This window comes from Eucalyptus grandis, chromosome 10 (genome assembly GCF_016545825.1).
Source record: "Eucalyptus grandis isolate ANBG69807.140 chromosome 10, ASM1654582v1, whole genome shotgun sequence".
NCBI lineage: Eukaryota > Viridiplantae > Streptophyta > Magnoliopsida > Myrtales > Myrtaceae > Eucalyptus > Eucalyptus grandis.
In genome coordinates, this window is record NC_052621.1 from 8,881,712 (window position 1) to 8,897,442 (window position 15,731).

Sequence of the window (15,731 nt, forward strand, 5' to 3'; positions counted from 1 at the left end):
CTATGTGGAATATTTATCAATAATTTGAAAACTGTGTCAGACAAGTTAAAAATTCATAAATAATAGATGTTGAGCCAAAAATTATAGATCATGTTGCATAAGTTAAAAATTCAAAGACAACATCGCACGTTGAATTAAAATTCATGAATCATTTATGTTATTATTCCTCATTTTGAAACACGCTATTAGAATACCATAAAATTTGTTTTTCAATGAACAAAATCCCGATCCAATTGGACCAATCCATAGAGCCAAAGCCCCAGGTCAGGGTCCCGATGACCTGGTTGAAAACCTTGATGGCTGATCATAGTTCGGAGGAGCTTTAAGACCAAGGCTGGACGTAGGACCCCTAAACTTGACTTCAAATCACCTGGAAAAGACAAGATTGGTTTGTATATCTTGGATCCTAGTTTGATCAATGGCATTCGGGGTCCAAGCGTTAAGATCCGTAGGTCCACGAGATCGAATGTCCCTAACGTGGAAATGAACTTTCAATGAGGGCATCTTATACAGAATCTAGTGGTCCATATTAATAAAAGGAGATTCAATCATTTATAGGAAATTTCATGGTCCCCCAACTGTTTCTAAGGGATGGGTCTTGCATCTAGCATGGACTATTGGAGAAGTAGGGAAAATTCAAGGTCCATTGGATGTTTTGGAAAGCGAAACCAGTTATCAACAAAGACAGATTATTGATCGAAGTTTATTGACGTTAAAGAAAAGTTACAATTGCAAAAATGTTTAAACTTACATTTGATTACTAGTAGTCACAATGGGTAAGGAGAACTACCAAATTACACTCGGTAAAGGAGAGTTATGATCCATTAGGTAATTCATTAACCATAGGACTCAAGAAAGTTCCTAGTAAGTTCAGTGAATTACTATTTTTGTAGAATATTATAAATCATAAGACTGACATAACTAATGCTGACAAAATGCCCATTAAGTGAAGTCATGAAAAATAAGTAATAGGTAAGTTACTAACAAAGAGAAAATAACGAATGTCAAATAAAAGTTACGATCAATTAGTGGTGCGATAACTATGCAAGGAAGAAATTTACTACTAATTCAATAGATAGTCATCTCTCTCTATTTATTTTTCTTTTCTTTTTTTTGGAATATTGTGAATCACATTCGGTAAATAAATGTTACCAGAGATACATAACATGTGAGTTACATGTAATGAGGAAAATTACAAATGTCAAAGGAAAGTTAAGATCAATTGGCTAGTCTTTTAAATATACGAGAAGGAAGTTTACTATCGACTTAGATAAATGACTATTTTTAATGAAATATTATGAAATATTGCGATCACAGGATCCGATAAACTCACAACCACAAAAGGGAAATTATATCCTCTACAAGAAAAAAGTTGAAAGCAGAAAAGTAAATTCCATTAAAACAAATAGTGATGGAAGGTGACAAGTCAATTCCATTAAAGAGGATAGGATACAAATCCTATATTTTTTTATGGAAATCGTAAGTTAGGCGGGCATATCATTATAAATGAACCTATATGTTCGTAAGTGAAGATGGTGAAAATATCTCAACACTATTCCTTAATTTATTTATTATTTATTATTTATTTTATTTTTCCTCTTTTTTTATATTATTTTCATTATTATTTCTTTTTCCCTTTCATCATTCTTTAATAAAAATTTATCAAATAGTAAACCGTACTAACATATTTAAAATACAAAAATACCTAAAATATATAATAAATATAAATATTTAATTTATAGATTGAATGTTTATTATAAAATAGAATTAAAATTGAATATATAAATTAAAATAAGATTAATTAATTTTTTATTTTTATTTTTATTTTCTTAAATTAGAATTCAAATATTATTTATATTGAAATATAATTTCAATTTTGTTAATTTAATAAATTTTTTATTCAAGAAAAATAACTTTCCTATTATGGACATTAGAAATCCTATTCACCTTTATCCCACCTCCCCCACGATAATTTTATCCTGCCTATATCCCTTATATCACTTTATCCTATCCCGAGTGAGCACCAAACGTAGGATTGGATAAATTATATCCTATCTCGAATTTTATCCTGATTAAAAAAAACCTAATATCATTCCAAGAAATTTACAGAGCACATGCCAAAGTTACGAAAGTTACGAGACTTCATAAGGAAAGTAACACGAAGTGTCGCAAATGAGTTTACCTCGAAACTCGCAAGTTTAAGGAAGGTCGCTACTTAAAAATCACGGGAGCTTAAGACCATGGAAATCTTTGACATGACAGGCAACGATCCATAATCATAAATTGCCGCACATCAAATTTCCTAATCATTCCGATCAAATAAAAAGAATTCTTAATCACGTTATATTTACGCAAGCTTCTTGTTAGAATGCGAAAGAATTGCCACGTCTTGGGGGGGTTCTTACGTTGACATCGTTCCTTCTTCTTTTGTTTTTTTCTTTATATAGATAACTTGTCGGCAATTCACAATACTTTTATGGAGTCATCGGTTCTTTTTCGAGTTTGCAAGTTACCGAATTTTGTACTGACTTGGAAACTTTTATTTGTATAATTTAGTAACTCTTGAATTCATTGACTCTTATATTAAGTACCAACCTTAAAATGACTTAAGATTTTTTTTTATTAGAAATGATTTTTTCCGATTCTATTTTAAAAAAAATATTCGAGTAAAAACGCTAGTAATCAAAATTTATATTCATGGCCTGAAATAAAAATGTGTTTGAAGATTCATAAATTCATTTATTTCTTTTAATTTTTTAATATTTTTATCATATTTTTCTTAATTTTATCGTTTATCTTTTTCTCTTCTTCCTCCTCCTTCTTTGTAGCCGGTCATCGGCCATCGCCAGGCTAGGGCGATTGGTTGGACGAGGTCCGGCGAGCTCGCCGGTGGCCAGGTGACGCTCATCATGGCTATGTGGCAGGCTCGACCTCTCCTTGGCTAGGTGAGGTTGACCCACGACAAGCCTCGGCGTGGCTCGGCATCATTGGGAACGACGGCGCTCCAACGAAATCGCCAGCCAAAAGTAAAAGAAGAAAGGGGAAGAGAAGAACAAGAAAAAAAAAAAATAAGAATTCTCAAAATTGTTTTCGAGAATAAAATGTTACTTTTTTTTTATTATTTGATTATATTTCAAATTTATTTCAAAAAATAAATGGGAACAAATATTTTATCAAATGAGTTTATTTCTTTTTTTTTTTTAAATAAAAGAACAAATTTGTTCCCCATAAGGTTACCAAATAGAGCCTTATTATTTTTTATAGATAAATTACCAAATAGTTTTAACTTTTAAGTTGCCAACTTTCATTTGAATAATCTACCAACATTACCTTTTATTGTTCAATTAATCCTTTTTATTTCCATTGAGCTACTAACCTTTATTTACATTGGTTAATAACCCATTGCATTTACAAGCCCTTTTAAGAGATTAATAACCTAAATTATGTGACTCAACATTTTTCTCCCATTAAATTACCATACAATACTAGATTACCAACTCTCATTTAAATTACAAACCGATGCTCACTTGCTATTTCAATCTATCGATATTTCATTCCATCTAATCATTTTTATTTGCACTTCTTAGTAACATCATAATTTACCAATATTAGTTAGAGTGATGTGCCAACTCTATCTGATTAAATTATAAGCTAATTTTTGGTGTATCGGCTTCCATTTTAGTTACTTACCAGCTTGATTTCTTTAAATTATTCTCTTTTCTTTTTATTAAAGAACTTTTGTTTAAATCAACTTTTATCTAATTAATTTATCAATCAATTCTAAGTTACCAACTCTTATTTGAAATTGTTGTCAACAATTTTTTTTTTTTATTGATTTACCAACTTTTTGATTGGGTTACTTAAAAAAAAGTTAGAAAGTCGTTCTAATAAATGTTAGTGATTCCATATGACAGTTTATAAATATACTATTGAAGAGAAAGGTAAACAAAAATCGGTAAGGATAAAAGAATTCCTTTTCTTATATGGCTAAAACAATTTGGTGATTTGAAAATATCAAATAAACGTTAATAACTAATTCAACACGAAATTAGTTGGTAACTTGATCGTAAAACAAGGTTGGTAAGCATAACAAATAAATGTGGGAGCCCAGTAATAAAGTTGGTAAAATAAAAAAAAAAGAAATCAAATGAATATTTATAAGTAATCAAGCTATTTATAACTTAATCTAATAAAAATTGATAAGTCACTAAAAAAAGAATGGTAAGAAAGGTAAAATAAAATTTTAGGATAAGATAGGATAAGTTCTCTTTAGAAGTTGCCGATTTTACAAACTCAAATAAGACAAAAAAAATAAAAATTCTAGTAAGAATTAGTAAAAGAATCGAAGCATACTTGGTAATCACTCGGAGGTTGATAATTTATAAAAATAAGTGAATAAATATATGAAATCGGTAATCAGGGTGAACAAAAGTGGTAACTCAATAGAAAAGTAGGTAAATCTAAGGGCGTGTTTGTTTGAGCACACAAATTTTCCACGAATTAGTTTTCCTGCACTTTCACATATTTATTTTGCTGAAAATGACAAATCATAAGTATAATCAAATAAAATATGCATGCTTAAAGTTAGGATAATGAATTCTCTAACTCAAAAAGAGAAAAACATTTTCAGGAGAGGGTCTTTCCAGAAAACATCTTTATTTTCCATGAAATTTTCTCTAAAGTAGACACATTCTAAGAAAAAAAAATAAATGTAGGTAAAGAAATGAGAATGAATAATTCAAAACTAATTGGTAATTAATTGAATTAAAAAATTGATAAGTTACACAAATAAAGATGAGTATTTTGATAAGTAGTTGGTCAATTTAAGCCATTGGTCAGATTTATCAAAATGTCCATCTAGCCTATGCCTGCTTGTCTTGTTTACACCTCTAGCCATGCCATACCCATGATCAAGTCCTTGCTATGCTTAAGGGGTGATTTGTTCCAAGTAGAGGTGAACATAGTTTCATGATAAAATCTAGAACTTGACTAATGAGAACCTCCTTTTTTTAGATTTCAAAATATACAAGATAGATTTTAGATTCTAATAATTGGGAACCTATTTTGACAGTAAATTCCAAATTATAGGTTAATGAAACTATGAACTTGGAATCTATAACTTAAAATAAGTTTTTGTAATTTTTTTAGTCCATATCTTTGTGCGATCTTGCGGTGCACTCGATGATGAGTTTATAATATGAAATCACTAATCTAATTCCATTTTATAATTAAGACTTTTATTTTGTTAATGTTTTATATTTTTCGCCCATACAAACATAAATTATGATTTTCAGTAAATTTTTAACTAGCATATTTTACATTTTAGATAGTTGTTATTAAATATTAAACTAATTTTGACAAATTAGGGCCCGCAATCGTTTTCTCCTAATTAATAATGCAAAAATGGAATTTGAATATTCCCAGAGATTTATCATTACCCATTTTACATTTGAAATTGGCCTCGGAACCATTTCATATTCCAAAAAATGAACAACTTATTCTAATCACTTGAACCTAGATTTTTCTCCTAGGTTTTGAGATAAAAAATTTCCCATTTGAAACCGCATTTTACGTTTGGGTTCACTTTAGTAGTTGCGTGGGCACAAACTTAGCATGAACCCGAATTCAACAAATCGGGCCCTCGGATCACCAGTGGTTAACTGCTCGGTATTTCGAGGACCCGATCCGGACACGTGTCCTCCTGCGCGCGAGGTGGAGCCAGGTCAAAGTTTGACCCGGCGCAGGCCCCCGTCAAGCTTCCATTTGGTGCGCCCAACGCAGCCGAGCCACCACCGTCTCCCGCCGGCTGGCGAGGCGCGAGGAGCTCTTCCGTCCGGGGCCGGCGACGGGGACAGACAGCTAAAGCTAAAGCACCAAACCCCGCCATTAAAGAAATCGAAAGAGGCAAAAAAAAAAAAAAAAAAAAAAAAACCGCCTTCTCCAACGTCGCTCTCGCCACGCCACGCCATGCCACCTGCTTCCGCCATGCAAACGTCGCGGGACCAAGACGAGGTCGCCGCCGTGCCCTTTGTCGGCTTCCCGGTGTCGTCGTCGTCCTCCTCCTACTCCGCTCCGCCACCTCGGATTGTCGCCTCCTGTCCACCTCCTCTGCCTCATTCCTTCCGTTTGTTCTCTTCTCCTTGTCTCTCTCGCTCCGTCCGCCGTACAAAAGGAGCCTTCCAATGGCCTCCGAGCGATCGGCATCTCCATCATTTTCTTCGCTTCTCGTGTCGGGACTCCTCGGCGGGTCTTTTCGCTCCCCTGTCCTCCTCGTCCTGGGAAATTCCGTCGGTGTGCGTACCGAGGGTCGTCGCTAGCTGGCGTTGGAATTGGCGGAGCGGGCGTGGATAGAGGCGGAATGAAGGGAAGGAGATCCTAGGTATGATCCTCGACCATCTAATCCAGAATAAGGTTCGAAGTCGATAGAGAGGTTCTGCGGAGGAGATGGTGTTTTTTTTTTTTTTGGTTCTTTTTAGTAAGATTTGTTCTCCTGCAACGGCTTTCGATTCAGGAGGTTGTTTCAGAGCAGGAAAGAGAAGCGTCAGGGCACTCGTTTTTTTCGTTCCGGTACAATTTATCGACATTTTCTGGAATCTTAGCAGTGATAGAAGATTGGAACGTTTCGTCGGGAGATCACGATGCTTGCGTTTAATAAATGCTTGGCTATGGGGACTGATGAGTTTTGTGCTGCTGGCAGCAAAGGCCTCTAGCCCTTGATTAAGGGCAACGAGCGAAGATTGACGGTGCTGCTAGCGGCAGATGTTTGGTGATGGTGGAGGCGATTCAAGTTTGTGGCCGTGGTTGCGGAGATAATGGTAAGTTAAGCAACCTTCATGTGAGAAATCTAGTGTAGTTTACTTCCCATCATGACTTGAAAGCATGATTTATTGAGTAGCTATTGAGAGATGTGATAAGTAATTACTCTGATATCTTTGTTTGAGGTATTGACTATATCGGTTTGCCAAAGAAAGTCATGGGATGAGGGCAAGTGCTTTTAAATTGACAAATGAGGACCTTAATCATCCCTTAAGAGTTTCTGTTAGTTTGCCACATGAGATTATATAAGGGTTTGAGGGCTTTGAATTTGATATCTTTCATTTTATTTCTTCTTTGTTTTTGAAATCAGGAATGAATATATTCTTTGCTTTGTATTAATTCCTTTCATGATTTGTCAGAACCACGGGGGAGCAAATTTCTGTTTTTAACACAGATGGCGTCATCGTTAGAGGAGCTTCTAGCCAAGGAAGGCTTTAGAGGAAGAGGAAGAAGATCAATGACAAGGTCAAGAACTGTCGGTTCAGATGCCATCACCGCGCCTGTTTACCCTTTACACGGTCGACACAGTTCGGATTCTTCATATGGAAATAGAAACAAGACAGAGAGGACTAGGTCCGATGCATCAAGATACAGTTTCAGAGGTAAACTATCAGGAGGCGATAGTATCAAGGCTCCAAGGTCAAGAGATGGTCCAATAATTAGAGAGAGAGTGGATGGGGGATCAAGAGAAGAGACTTCTCAGAAAACTGAACATTCTCCTGATCTACTGGAGGATAGAAGATCTGTTGCCAGTTCTTCAGATTATAAGCCAGGAAAAGAGATTGTTGACAATGATTTGGACAGTAGTGACAGGATAAAGGATACCTACCTTAATGAAGTGCGGAGGATGGACAAGTTTCCTGATGGGGGTGGCCAAAGCCGACAATACAGAGAGACCTTAAGAAAGGAAGTGAAGCTGGATATGAAGCACGGTAGCAGTTCAAAGATGCATCTACCTGGGCGGACTCGGCCCGAAAATTTCAATGAAAAGTCTAATGGAAGCTCATATAATGGTAAAAGCTTCGAGGACATTCAGAATCCAAAGCATTTTCGTGCAACACTCCCTGAGTTTGTACCTGCGCTTGATGAAGTAGCTGTCCAAGCCACAATCTCCATTTTAACTGGATATAGCAAGCATTATTTAAAGGACAGGGGTTTTCGTGCAACCCTTCACAACAATTGCTTCTCCTGTCTTGATTCCATTGCGCCAGAACAATATCCTAATAATGAGAACAAGGTCATTGCCAATCTAAAGCAAGCAATTGATACGGTAGAAAAAGCTGCAGAGGAGTGTGCAACTACAAAGGATTTGAAAAGAGCTTTGTTGCAGTTCAGCGTTGTTACTGGCTTGAATTCCAATGACTTAAAGGATGGTTTCACTTGTGGGATCCCAAATTATCATTTGTCAGCTTGTGCTCACCTGTATTTAAGTGTGATATATAAGCTACAGAAGAAAGATCGAGCTTCAGCAAAGCATCTTTTGCAAGTTTTTTCTGATTCACCTTTCCAAGCTCGGACCACATTGCTACCTGAACTATGGGAAAATCTGTTCTATCCTCATCTTTCGCATTTGAAGCGCTGGCATAGTCAGGAAGCTGATTCTCTTGAGGATAATTCAAACAAGGAAAGGAGATTGAAGCTTCTTGACAAAGTCTGTAATGAAATTCTTGATTCAGGTACCTATCAGTTTGCAGTTTATTACAAGGATTGGCTCACGGAAGGCTTTGAAGCTCCATCTATTCCCTCCCTCAATATTCCTTCATTATCCATTCAGGAGTTCCAGTTTAATGGTTCACTTGGCCATTCTGCCGAGCTACATAAAGTGGTTGGGCCTTTTTATGCTCAGCCAATGGTAAGTAGGAAACTGTATGAAGATGTATTCGGCAGCTCAAATAAACCTAGACTGGATGATGCTGAAGCTGAAGTAGACAACTGTCAAAGTTCTGTAAGCTCTGGTAGCTCTAGTATTGAAGTCAAACAGACATTAACATGCTCCTCTGAGACATTAAAACATACGGATCAATGTACTGTGGAAAGTTACACCCAGAACCCACAAGATAAAGCACTTGTAAGTTGTAGTCTTCTTCATTTTTTAAGCATATGCAAAATACTATCCACGTCACTCGGTGGTCTCTTCCAGTGTACATTGAGTTCATTCTTTACCAGCAATGAAAGGGTTATCCTTACGATTTAAAAGGCAAATGAGAGGTAGGCTTTGTGTTGAGCTTCTGATAATTGTGTTGCCAGATTTGATTCATACTGACTCTGAAGAGTTGGTTATTTCATTAACGCACTGGAAGTTGCATTACCTGAAACAGTGACACTTGCTTCCATATTTCACTGTTTATGCTCATCCACAGGCTTATATGTATGTAGGAAGATGGACTTCCTCTGATAGTTGGGGAAGGAAGGGGCTCAAGAGAAGTTAGCTCTTCACTAGCAGAAGCCAATGATGATGAAGGCAGCAATTCTGGCAGAAGCCAAAAAATTGGGGATGGTGCTCAACAAATTCAGTATTCCTCCACTTATGTGAGTCCATTTTTCGAACCTCAACAAGCTCTGTCCATCTCCTGTTGACTGCTCTTTTATTCCTTCTGATTGCTTAGAATCTGGGACTTGTTATTCCTTCTTTTACCGTTTCAGAGTACTGTCAATGTTTAATTTCCAATGATCATAACAAGTTGACTCTTGTTCCTCTGCAGACAATCCGAGTGAAGTTTCCCTTAGAAGGTAAGTGATGGAAAACTGCTGTAGATGGATTGAGTGGTTCAATCATGATGACTAACGTTATTTTGTATATTTCCACTTGTAGATAGTGGAAGTCAAGAAAGCTTTCAAGAACAGTCCTTCTCAAGCATTTTGAAGCACTTCATTTGTCCACTTACGGGAAAGTTGTTTGAAGACCCAGTGACCCTGGAGACTGGTCAAACATATGAACGAGTGGCAATCAGCAAATGGTTTGACCAGGGGAATAGAACTTGTCCAATGACCGGAAAAACATTGGAATGCTTAAGTTTGCCACTTACAAATATCATCATAAAGCGTGTAATTCATAGTTGGACATCTGAATGCTGCAAAGATCATGACGCTTTTGCCTTGCAAACAGTGGTCAAAAGCGAAGGGCACAAGGTTGAGCACAAAGATACTGGAGCTATCTCTAAGTTGGAGCAACTGCTTATAACTTCTGATAAAGCAGCACGAACTGCAAATGCTGGGCAGCTTATATCTCTAGGAGGTCTGGAATATCTCATTCAGAGGTTTGGATCAGGACCAACAGAAGAGAGAATGATTCTTCTTGAACTCATCTTGTGTTGTATTGAAGCTGATGCAAGTTGCAGGAACCAGATAGCAGAAGGCATAAGTAGTAAATTCCTTCTTGATTTGCTGCACAGCAAGCAGATCCAAGTGAGAAGAAATGCAGTGTGCTTGCTGATTCAAATTATTTGTCTGAACAGGTATGAAGAATATATGTCATACTAATAAATTGCTTAGGGCATATTTTTGTTACATCCAGCATTAGCATCTGCATGCACACGTGGCAAGTACTAAGAAGTGGTGCCATTAGATAATATAGTCTTTTTGTAATTTTTCCTCAAGTCAAGTGGATAAGTCGTGTGGGTAAGTGGGGTGTGGAAAGTGTGGCTTAAAGAATAACTGCTCATTGAATGTGAAATGAGGCCAAACTTTAATTTATGATTTGAAACTTTGTGGTTCTTGCTTAAGAGTAAATCACAAAGTTTTTGCATTAAATGAGGTGAAATTTCTGAAAAATGGATCTTCTACTTGACGGCCTCTCTCCCAAAATAAAAAAAGGAAGAATCTTTAATATTGTTGTGGCAATATGATAGAAATCTTGAATGACCGCGGTGCTAATACAATTGTGGGATTAGCACTTCTGCAAGGCATTCTAAATCTGTCACTTTAATCTTCAGAAAGAAGTATAATCAGATTGACAAGGAGGTAAAGAATGAGAATTCAAAAGAAAGATGAAGCATGCTGGTCATGTGGCTCTGGTTTGAGGGTATCATGTCTAACCTTGATTACATAGATTGGCAAAGATGATGTCAAAATGACATGGCCTTTGTGATTTAATGGCCTATAATAACTTGCTTCCTTTAACAACATGATTTTACGATTTCAGTGACCTATGGGCAAGTTATGATGGCCCTTTAAGTTTTGGTACCCGAAACATGAAATAATGGCTTTAAGGACTGTTATGAGAACTTTATCTATCGGTTGAGAGGGCATTTGGCGTTTGTGTTGTATAGGTGTGACTGTGAGGCAAGTGTTGTAATATATGCTCTTTAATGCTACAATACCTTGAAATTGGGTGAGACAGCTTGTTAAAAAATGCTGCTATAAGTTGCTGGAGTTTTGAAGGTGCTGTAGCTGTGAGGAATTTGCCAAACTCTCCATGATAGTTACAACACTAATTGCCACAGTTGTAGTTGCTGTGGTATAACTTTATCAAACGAGCACATCGCAGAATTTCTTGCCAGCGACTGCGATTGTAAAAGTTGGTACTTCAGTTTTTATATGTTGTTTGACAAATAGTTCATGGCTGCAAGAACCCTGCAGCTGCAGTTTCTCATGGAAGCTTCTAGCAGGAAGCTTTTTCACCCAGCTTCAAGGGTGTTGTATTATTTTATTTTGCCAAAGATACATGTTACAACACACAACAGGCATGACTATGACGTGACAAGGTTACAGCATAGCTATAGCCAAAAAGACTGAAAGTACAAGATATAAAATACCTGGATGTCTTTTTATAATATATTATGTGTATCTCAGGTACCTTGGTCTCACCTGATTATGTCGGGAGTGTGGTTTTGGTTTTGAGGAAGTAACTTAAACATAATGAGAACCTGTGGTAGCAGATTGAACCTAAGCTATTCTACATTGTTTTGGCATGATACTTAGCATTTTTGTTTGAAATAACAGGAGGAAGGATGTTGTATCTTTCTTGGGTAACCTACTCAATGAAGAGATGGTCAACGCAATGCATGTTCTGCTTTTGTATCTACAAAGTGCTCCAGATGTTGAAAAACCTTTGGTTGCCTTACTTCTGCTGCACTTTGATCTACTGGTATACTTTCTTGAATATTCATTTTGTAGTATTTGGGATTTTATTGGTTTTTGAATTTGATATTTGTGACTTATCTTCTGCCCATTCCTGAATCTGAGTTGCATCCATAAGGTATGCCTCAGTGAGTACGATGAAATTTTATGGTGATTAACTCAGTATAAGAATTTGAAGATGCAGTGTGAATTTGCAGATTTAATGAAGCCTACCGTTATTTTTTGGTTATCCATTCCAGAAAATTATGGCTAAAATAACACGTTGGTACAGGCTGAACCTCGGAAGTACAGTATATACAGAGAAGAGGCTGTAGATGCAATTTCCTTGGCTCTTGATCTGAGCTTAAATGATGAAAATGTTCAAGAAAGTTGCTGCAAAGCACTTTTGATTTTTGGGGGACACTTCTCATTTTCTCAAATGGTTTCTCCAGAGGATTGGATTTTAAAGCAAGAAGGATGCAGTGAAACCTACAAAGCAATCACTTGTGACAATGAACAATATGGGTTTCTCGCTGACGATACTTGTTCATTTGTATGACTGACTCTATTATTTTCTTCTTATCATACTTTTGGCTTAATTATACCTAAAGTTTTGTGAACTGGAAAGTATCTGTGTGCAATTGAGAATTTAGGGCTATTCATGGAGATTCTTGTTCATCTTCAAGTTGTCATGAAGTATATTGCAAGTGGGACCAATGAAAAATGGTGAAAGTTTAACAGTCTCAAACGATAGCAAGAATTTAAGAATGGAGAACTCTTGGAGGACTTAATTTTATTAGTAAGCCAGAGTCTAAGGGAAGAGAGAATTTTATGGTTCATTATCTCACAGATGCTCTCGTTTTACTCCATTTGTTTCTTGAAACTTCAGTTATACAAGAAGAGCAGCATATTTGCTTCAGAAGTCAATTATGTTATGTAACATCCTTTGCAAACAGTTAGTTCGATCTCGAATGATTTACTGCTTGCCCAGCTAGTCTGTAATATCAAGTCAGCAAGCTGATTGCAAATCTATAATCTTAACTCTGAGATTTTAAAGACCTTTTCTGTGTTGTATATCTATGTACATGTGAATCATTGCTTGAAGAACTTATCTAGGGTTGATTTTACAGGAAAATGAAGATTTGGCTCATCGAGAGTGGCTGAATAACTTGTTAGGATCACTTCTGGGCAGTAGAAGGAGATCATTTATAGATGCTCTCTTGAAATGTTTGAGATCAAGGGACTCAAATATGGTTCGAGCGTGTCTTATCACTGTGGCATGGTTGAGTTCTGCTCTTTCTTCACTAGGCAATGCTGAACACCAGCTTTCAGTCTTTTCAGCACTTGTGCCTCAGCTGAAAGAGAAACTGGAAAGTGGTGAAAAAGTGGAACACAAGATTCTTGCTTCATTTTCTCTTCTCAATTTCTGCAAAATTCCAGGTTGGTTGCTTCCATGCAAGCAATTGCACTTCCAATTAATTTGAGAAAAGAGATTGTGTCTGCTTTTAGAGTCCTCAAATCTGCACTACTGCCTTCGAGAAACTTAGGCCCTGTTTGTTTAAATCTGTTTCTGTTCCTCGGAACACAAATTTTTGTTCTTTTGTTCCGGGAAACAAAAAAAGAACAAAAACACGGTTGTTTACACTTTTGTTCCCGGGAACAAAAAATCTATATTTTTGTTACCGGGAACAGATTTGAAATAGAAATAAGAAGTAGAAAAAACTTGTTTCTTATTTTCGGGAACAATTCCGAGAAACACTTTTTTTTTTTTTTTCTCATTTTTCTTCTTTTCTCTTCTCCTTTTTCTTTGGTTGGTCGCCTTCTCGGCCATGGCCGGCGATTGGCCGTCGAGGGCCAGCGACCTCGTTAGCCCCCAATGAGGCTCGGCCTTGCCTTGGCTGGGTGAGCTCGAGCTCGCCCAACGAGGCTGCCGCCCCTCGTCGGCCGGTTGTCGGCCATGGCCGAGGCCAGTGATTGGCCAAAATGAAGAAAAAGAAAAAAGAAAATAAAAAATATTAAAAATTTAAAAGAAACAAAAAAATTATACAAGTTTGTCAAACGTGTTTATGTTCTTTTTCTATTTCAGGAACATAAATTTTGTACAGTTACCAAGCACGTTCTTTTGTTCAAAAATTGTTCTCCGGAATATAAATAATTTTTTCTATTTCTATTCCCTGGAACAATTTTTGAACAGAAATATTACCAAACGCGCCCTTATTAACCAGGCGATTTTGATGCACTTTGTTTGTCAACCTGAATATAATTGTTTGATCTGTGGTCCATGAGTCATATTGCAACCGTTCTGTGTCAACAAACTGCTCTAGAATTTCTTGTAAAAACTCCTGCATTTTGAGCTTCTTTATGCCCGCCATCCACACCCTCAATGCTCTTTTGTTTTCTTTGGTACTGTGAAATCCAAATTTTCACTTCTCGACATTGCCCATTGATTGGCATTCATGTTCATTGCAAAAAAGCTGATGCTAATGACTTTATAATAGAGTAATCAAAGGAGGATATCTTCTAATAGTTGAGGTAGGAGTAATGCTACAAAACTATAGTAGCAGGGGAAAAGTTTCCATTCTGCATGAAATGACAGCTAGAATTAACAACTTATGTTTTCTGTATCAGAATGCAGGGTCCTACTGTTGACAATGTCTGAAGAGATGACATCTCCTCTTAGGAGCATTGCTGATGTTTCAGGGACAGCGAAACAGCTATATGCCCTCATTTGTGGGGATGATATTTGATGTAATGTCTAAAGACAAGAGTTACTCTGTAAGAATTACATCTTTTGTGAGTATTATCTAGCTTTTGGTTACGTCTACAAAATCTTTTGAGCATCCTTTAGTTTAGGAGGGTACATAACTCTTTTGGTTCATATCTTTCAGTCTGCAAAGCTGATGAAGAAAGGTATAAGAAAGTGTTGCTGAGACCATGGAATAGTGGGGGTTAGGCCACTAAATTAGTTGCATCTTGTGAATTCTAGAGTGAGTACAGTGTTCTACTGTAATTTTGTCTTCAAGTTTTTTTAATAATTTGCGCGGGAGAACATTCAGTTTGATATGTTCTAGCCCTCACGGTTTCTTGAAGGATAAGCATATTGGAGAAATGCAAGTCTTGAGATTTCTGTTTGGTTGTTTTTCAGTTTCTGTTATCTCTTTATTATTCAGGCAATTTGCGATCATTTTAGTTTCATCTTTGGTTGGTATTGGTCATAGTTCTCCCATTAAAAGAACACAGTATGAGGGGAACTAAAACTAATTTGTTGATTGCCCTTCAATAAAATGTATTTTGGTGGCAGATGGTTATGCATTGACAATGGGTTGGTCGACAGATCACTCATTTTAGGCGCATTTACAGCTCCTATTCATAAAGTATCGTTCGTCATTTTTGAACAGGCATGTTCTGTAAAGCTTGTTGCTTAAAAACTTTGGAGTGGTAAATGCAATTGAAGGCGGATAGTTTGGTGATCCTTAGACTTTTTGCCTTATCAGTTTGGTTGTCCATCTGATGTGGAATGGACAAATATAAGGTCAAAATATGTAACAGTTACTTATCGATGAAACTTTATTAATGTGAGATTAGGAAGTATTAAGATAAGTAGATCGATGTATCTACCAAATTCTTATGGCTTAATTACTAATCAGTTTATGACCAGAAGTGAAAAAGCGACTCATGTCGACCTAAAATAATCTCAAGAATGCAGCCATGGTAATCCACTCTCTTTTACTCTCTATATTGGATTCTCTTTTACACTCTATATGGGATTCAAACCTAAGTTAAACTGCAAAACGTTCCGGGTGTTTTATCTTATCAATGATACTAGACATAGATGTAAGTACTTGCATCAAGCTTTA

At 36.5% G+C, this 15,731-nt stretch overlaps 1 protein-coding gene across 5 annotated transcripts; it reads left to right on the forward strand.

Annotated features, from left to right (window-relative positions):
• The first annotated feature begins 6,022 nt into the window (after positions 1-6,022).
• On the forward strand, positions 6,023-15,018 carry LOC104421571 (putative E3 ubiquitin-protein ligase LIN-1). Of its 5 annotated transcripts, none has more exons than XM_010033564.3 (11): positions 6,023-6,379; positions 6,698-6,815; positions 7,176-8,884; positions 9,193-9,345; positions 9,519-9,546; positions 9,629-10,271; positions 11,758-11,902; positions 12,167-12,427; positions 13,005-13,314; positions 14,503-14,667; positions 14,763-15,018. In XM_010033564.3, exons 2-10 carry the CDS (start codon positions 6,770-6,772, stop codon positions 14,619-14,621), a joined length of 3,414 nt encoding a protein of 1,137 aa, XP_010031866.2. In that variant the 5' UTR covers positions 6,023-6,379; positions 6,698-6,769; the 3' UTR covers positions 14,622-14,667; positions 14,763-15,018. The 5 variants fall into 5 exon arrangements, with proteins under 5 accessions (XP_010031866.2, XP_010031867.2, XP_010031864.2 ...); XM_010033565.3 differs by having other exon boundaries at positions 14,503-14,649; XM_010033562.3 differs by having other exon boundaries at positions 6,603-6,815; positions 14,503-15,018.
• The last annotated feature ends 713 nt before the right edge of the window (positions 15,019-15,731 follow it).

Excerpts from the sequence above, each read along its gene's own strand:
- LOC104421571 (XM_010033562.3), top strand. The coding sequence starts at position 6,770 with ATGGTGGAGGCGATTCAAGTTTGTGGCCGTGGTTGCGGAGATAATG. Across the intron at positions 9,547-9,628 it reads AGTGAAGTTTCCCTTAGAAG|ATAGTGGAAGTCAAGAAAGC; the intron begins GTAAGTGATGGA and ends TTCCACTTGTAG. Across the intron at positions 12,428-13,004 it reads CTGACGATACTTGTTCATTT|GAAAATGAAGATTTGGCTCA; the intron begins GTATGACTGACT and ends TTGATTTTACAG.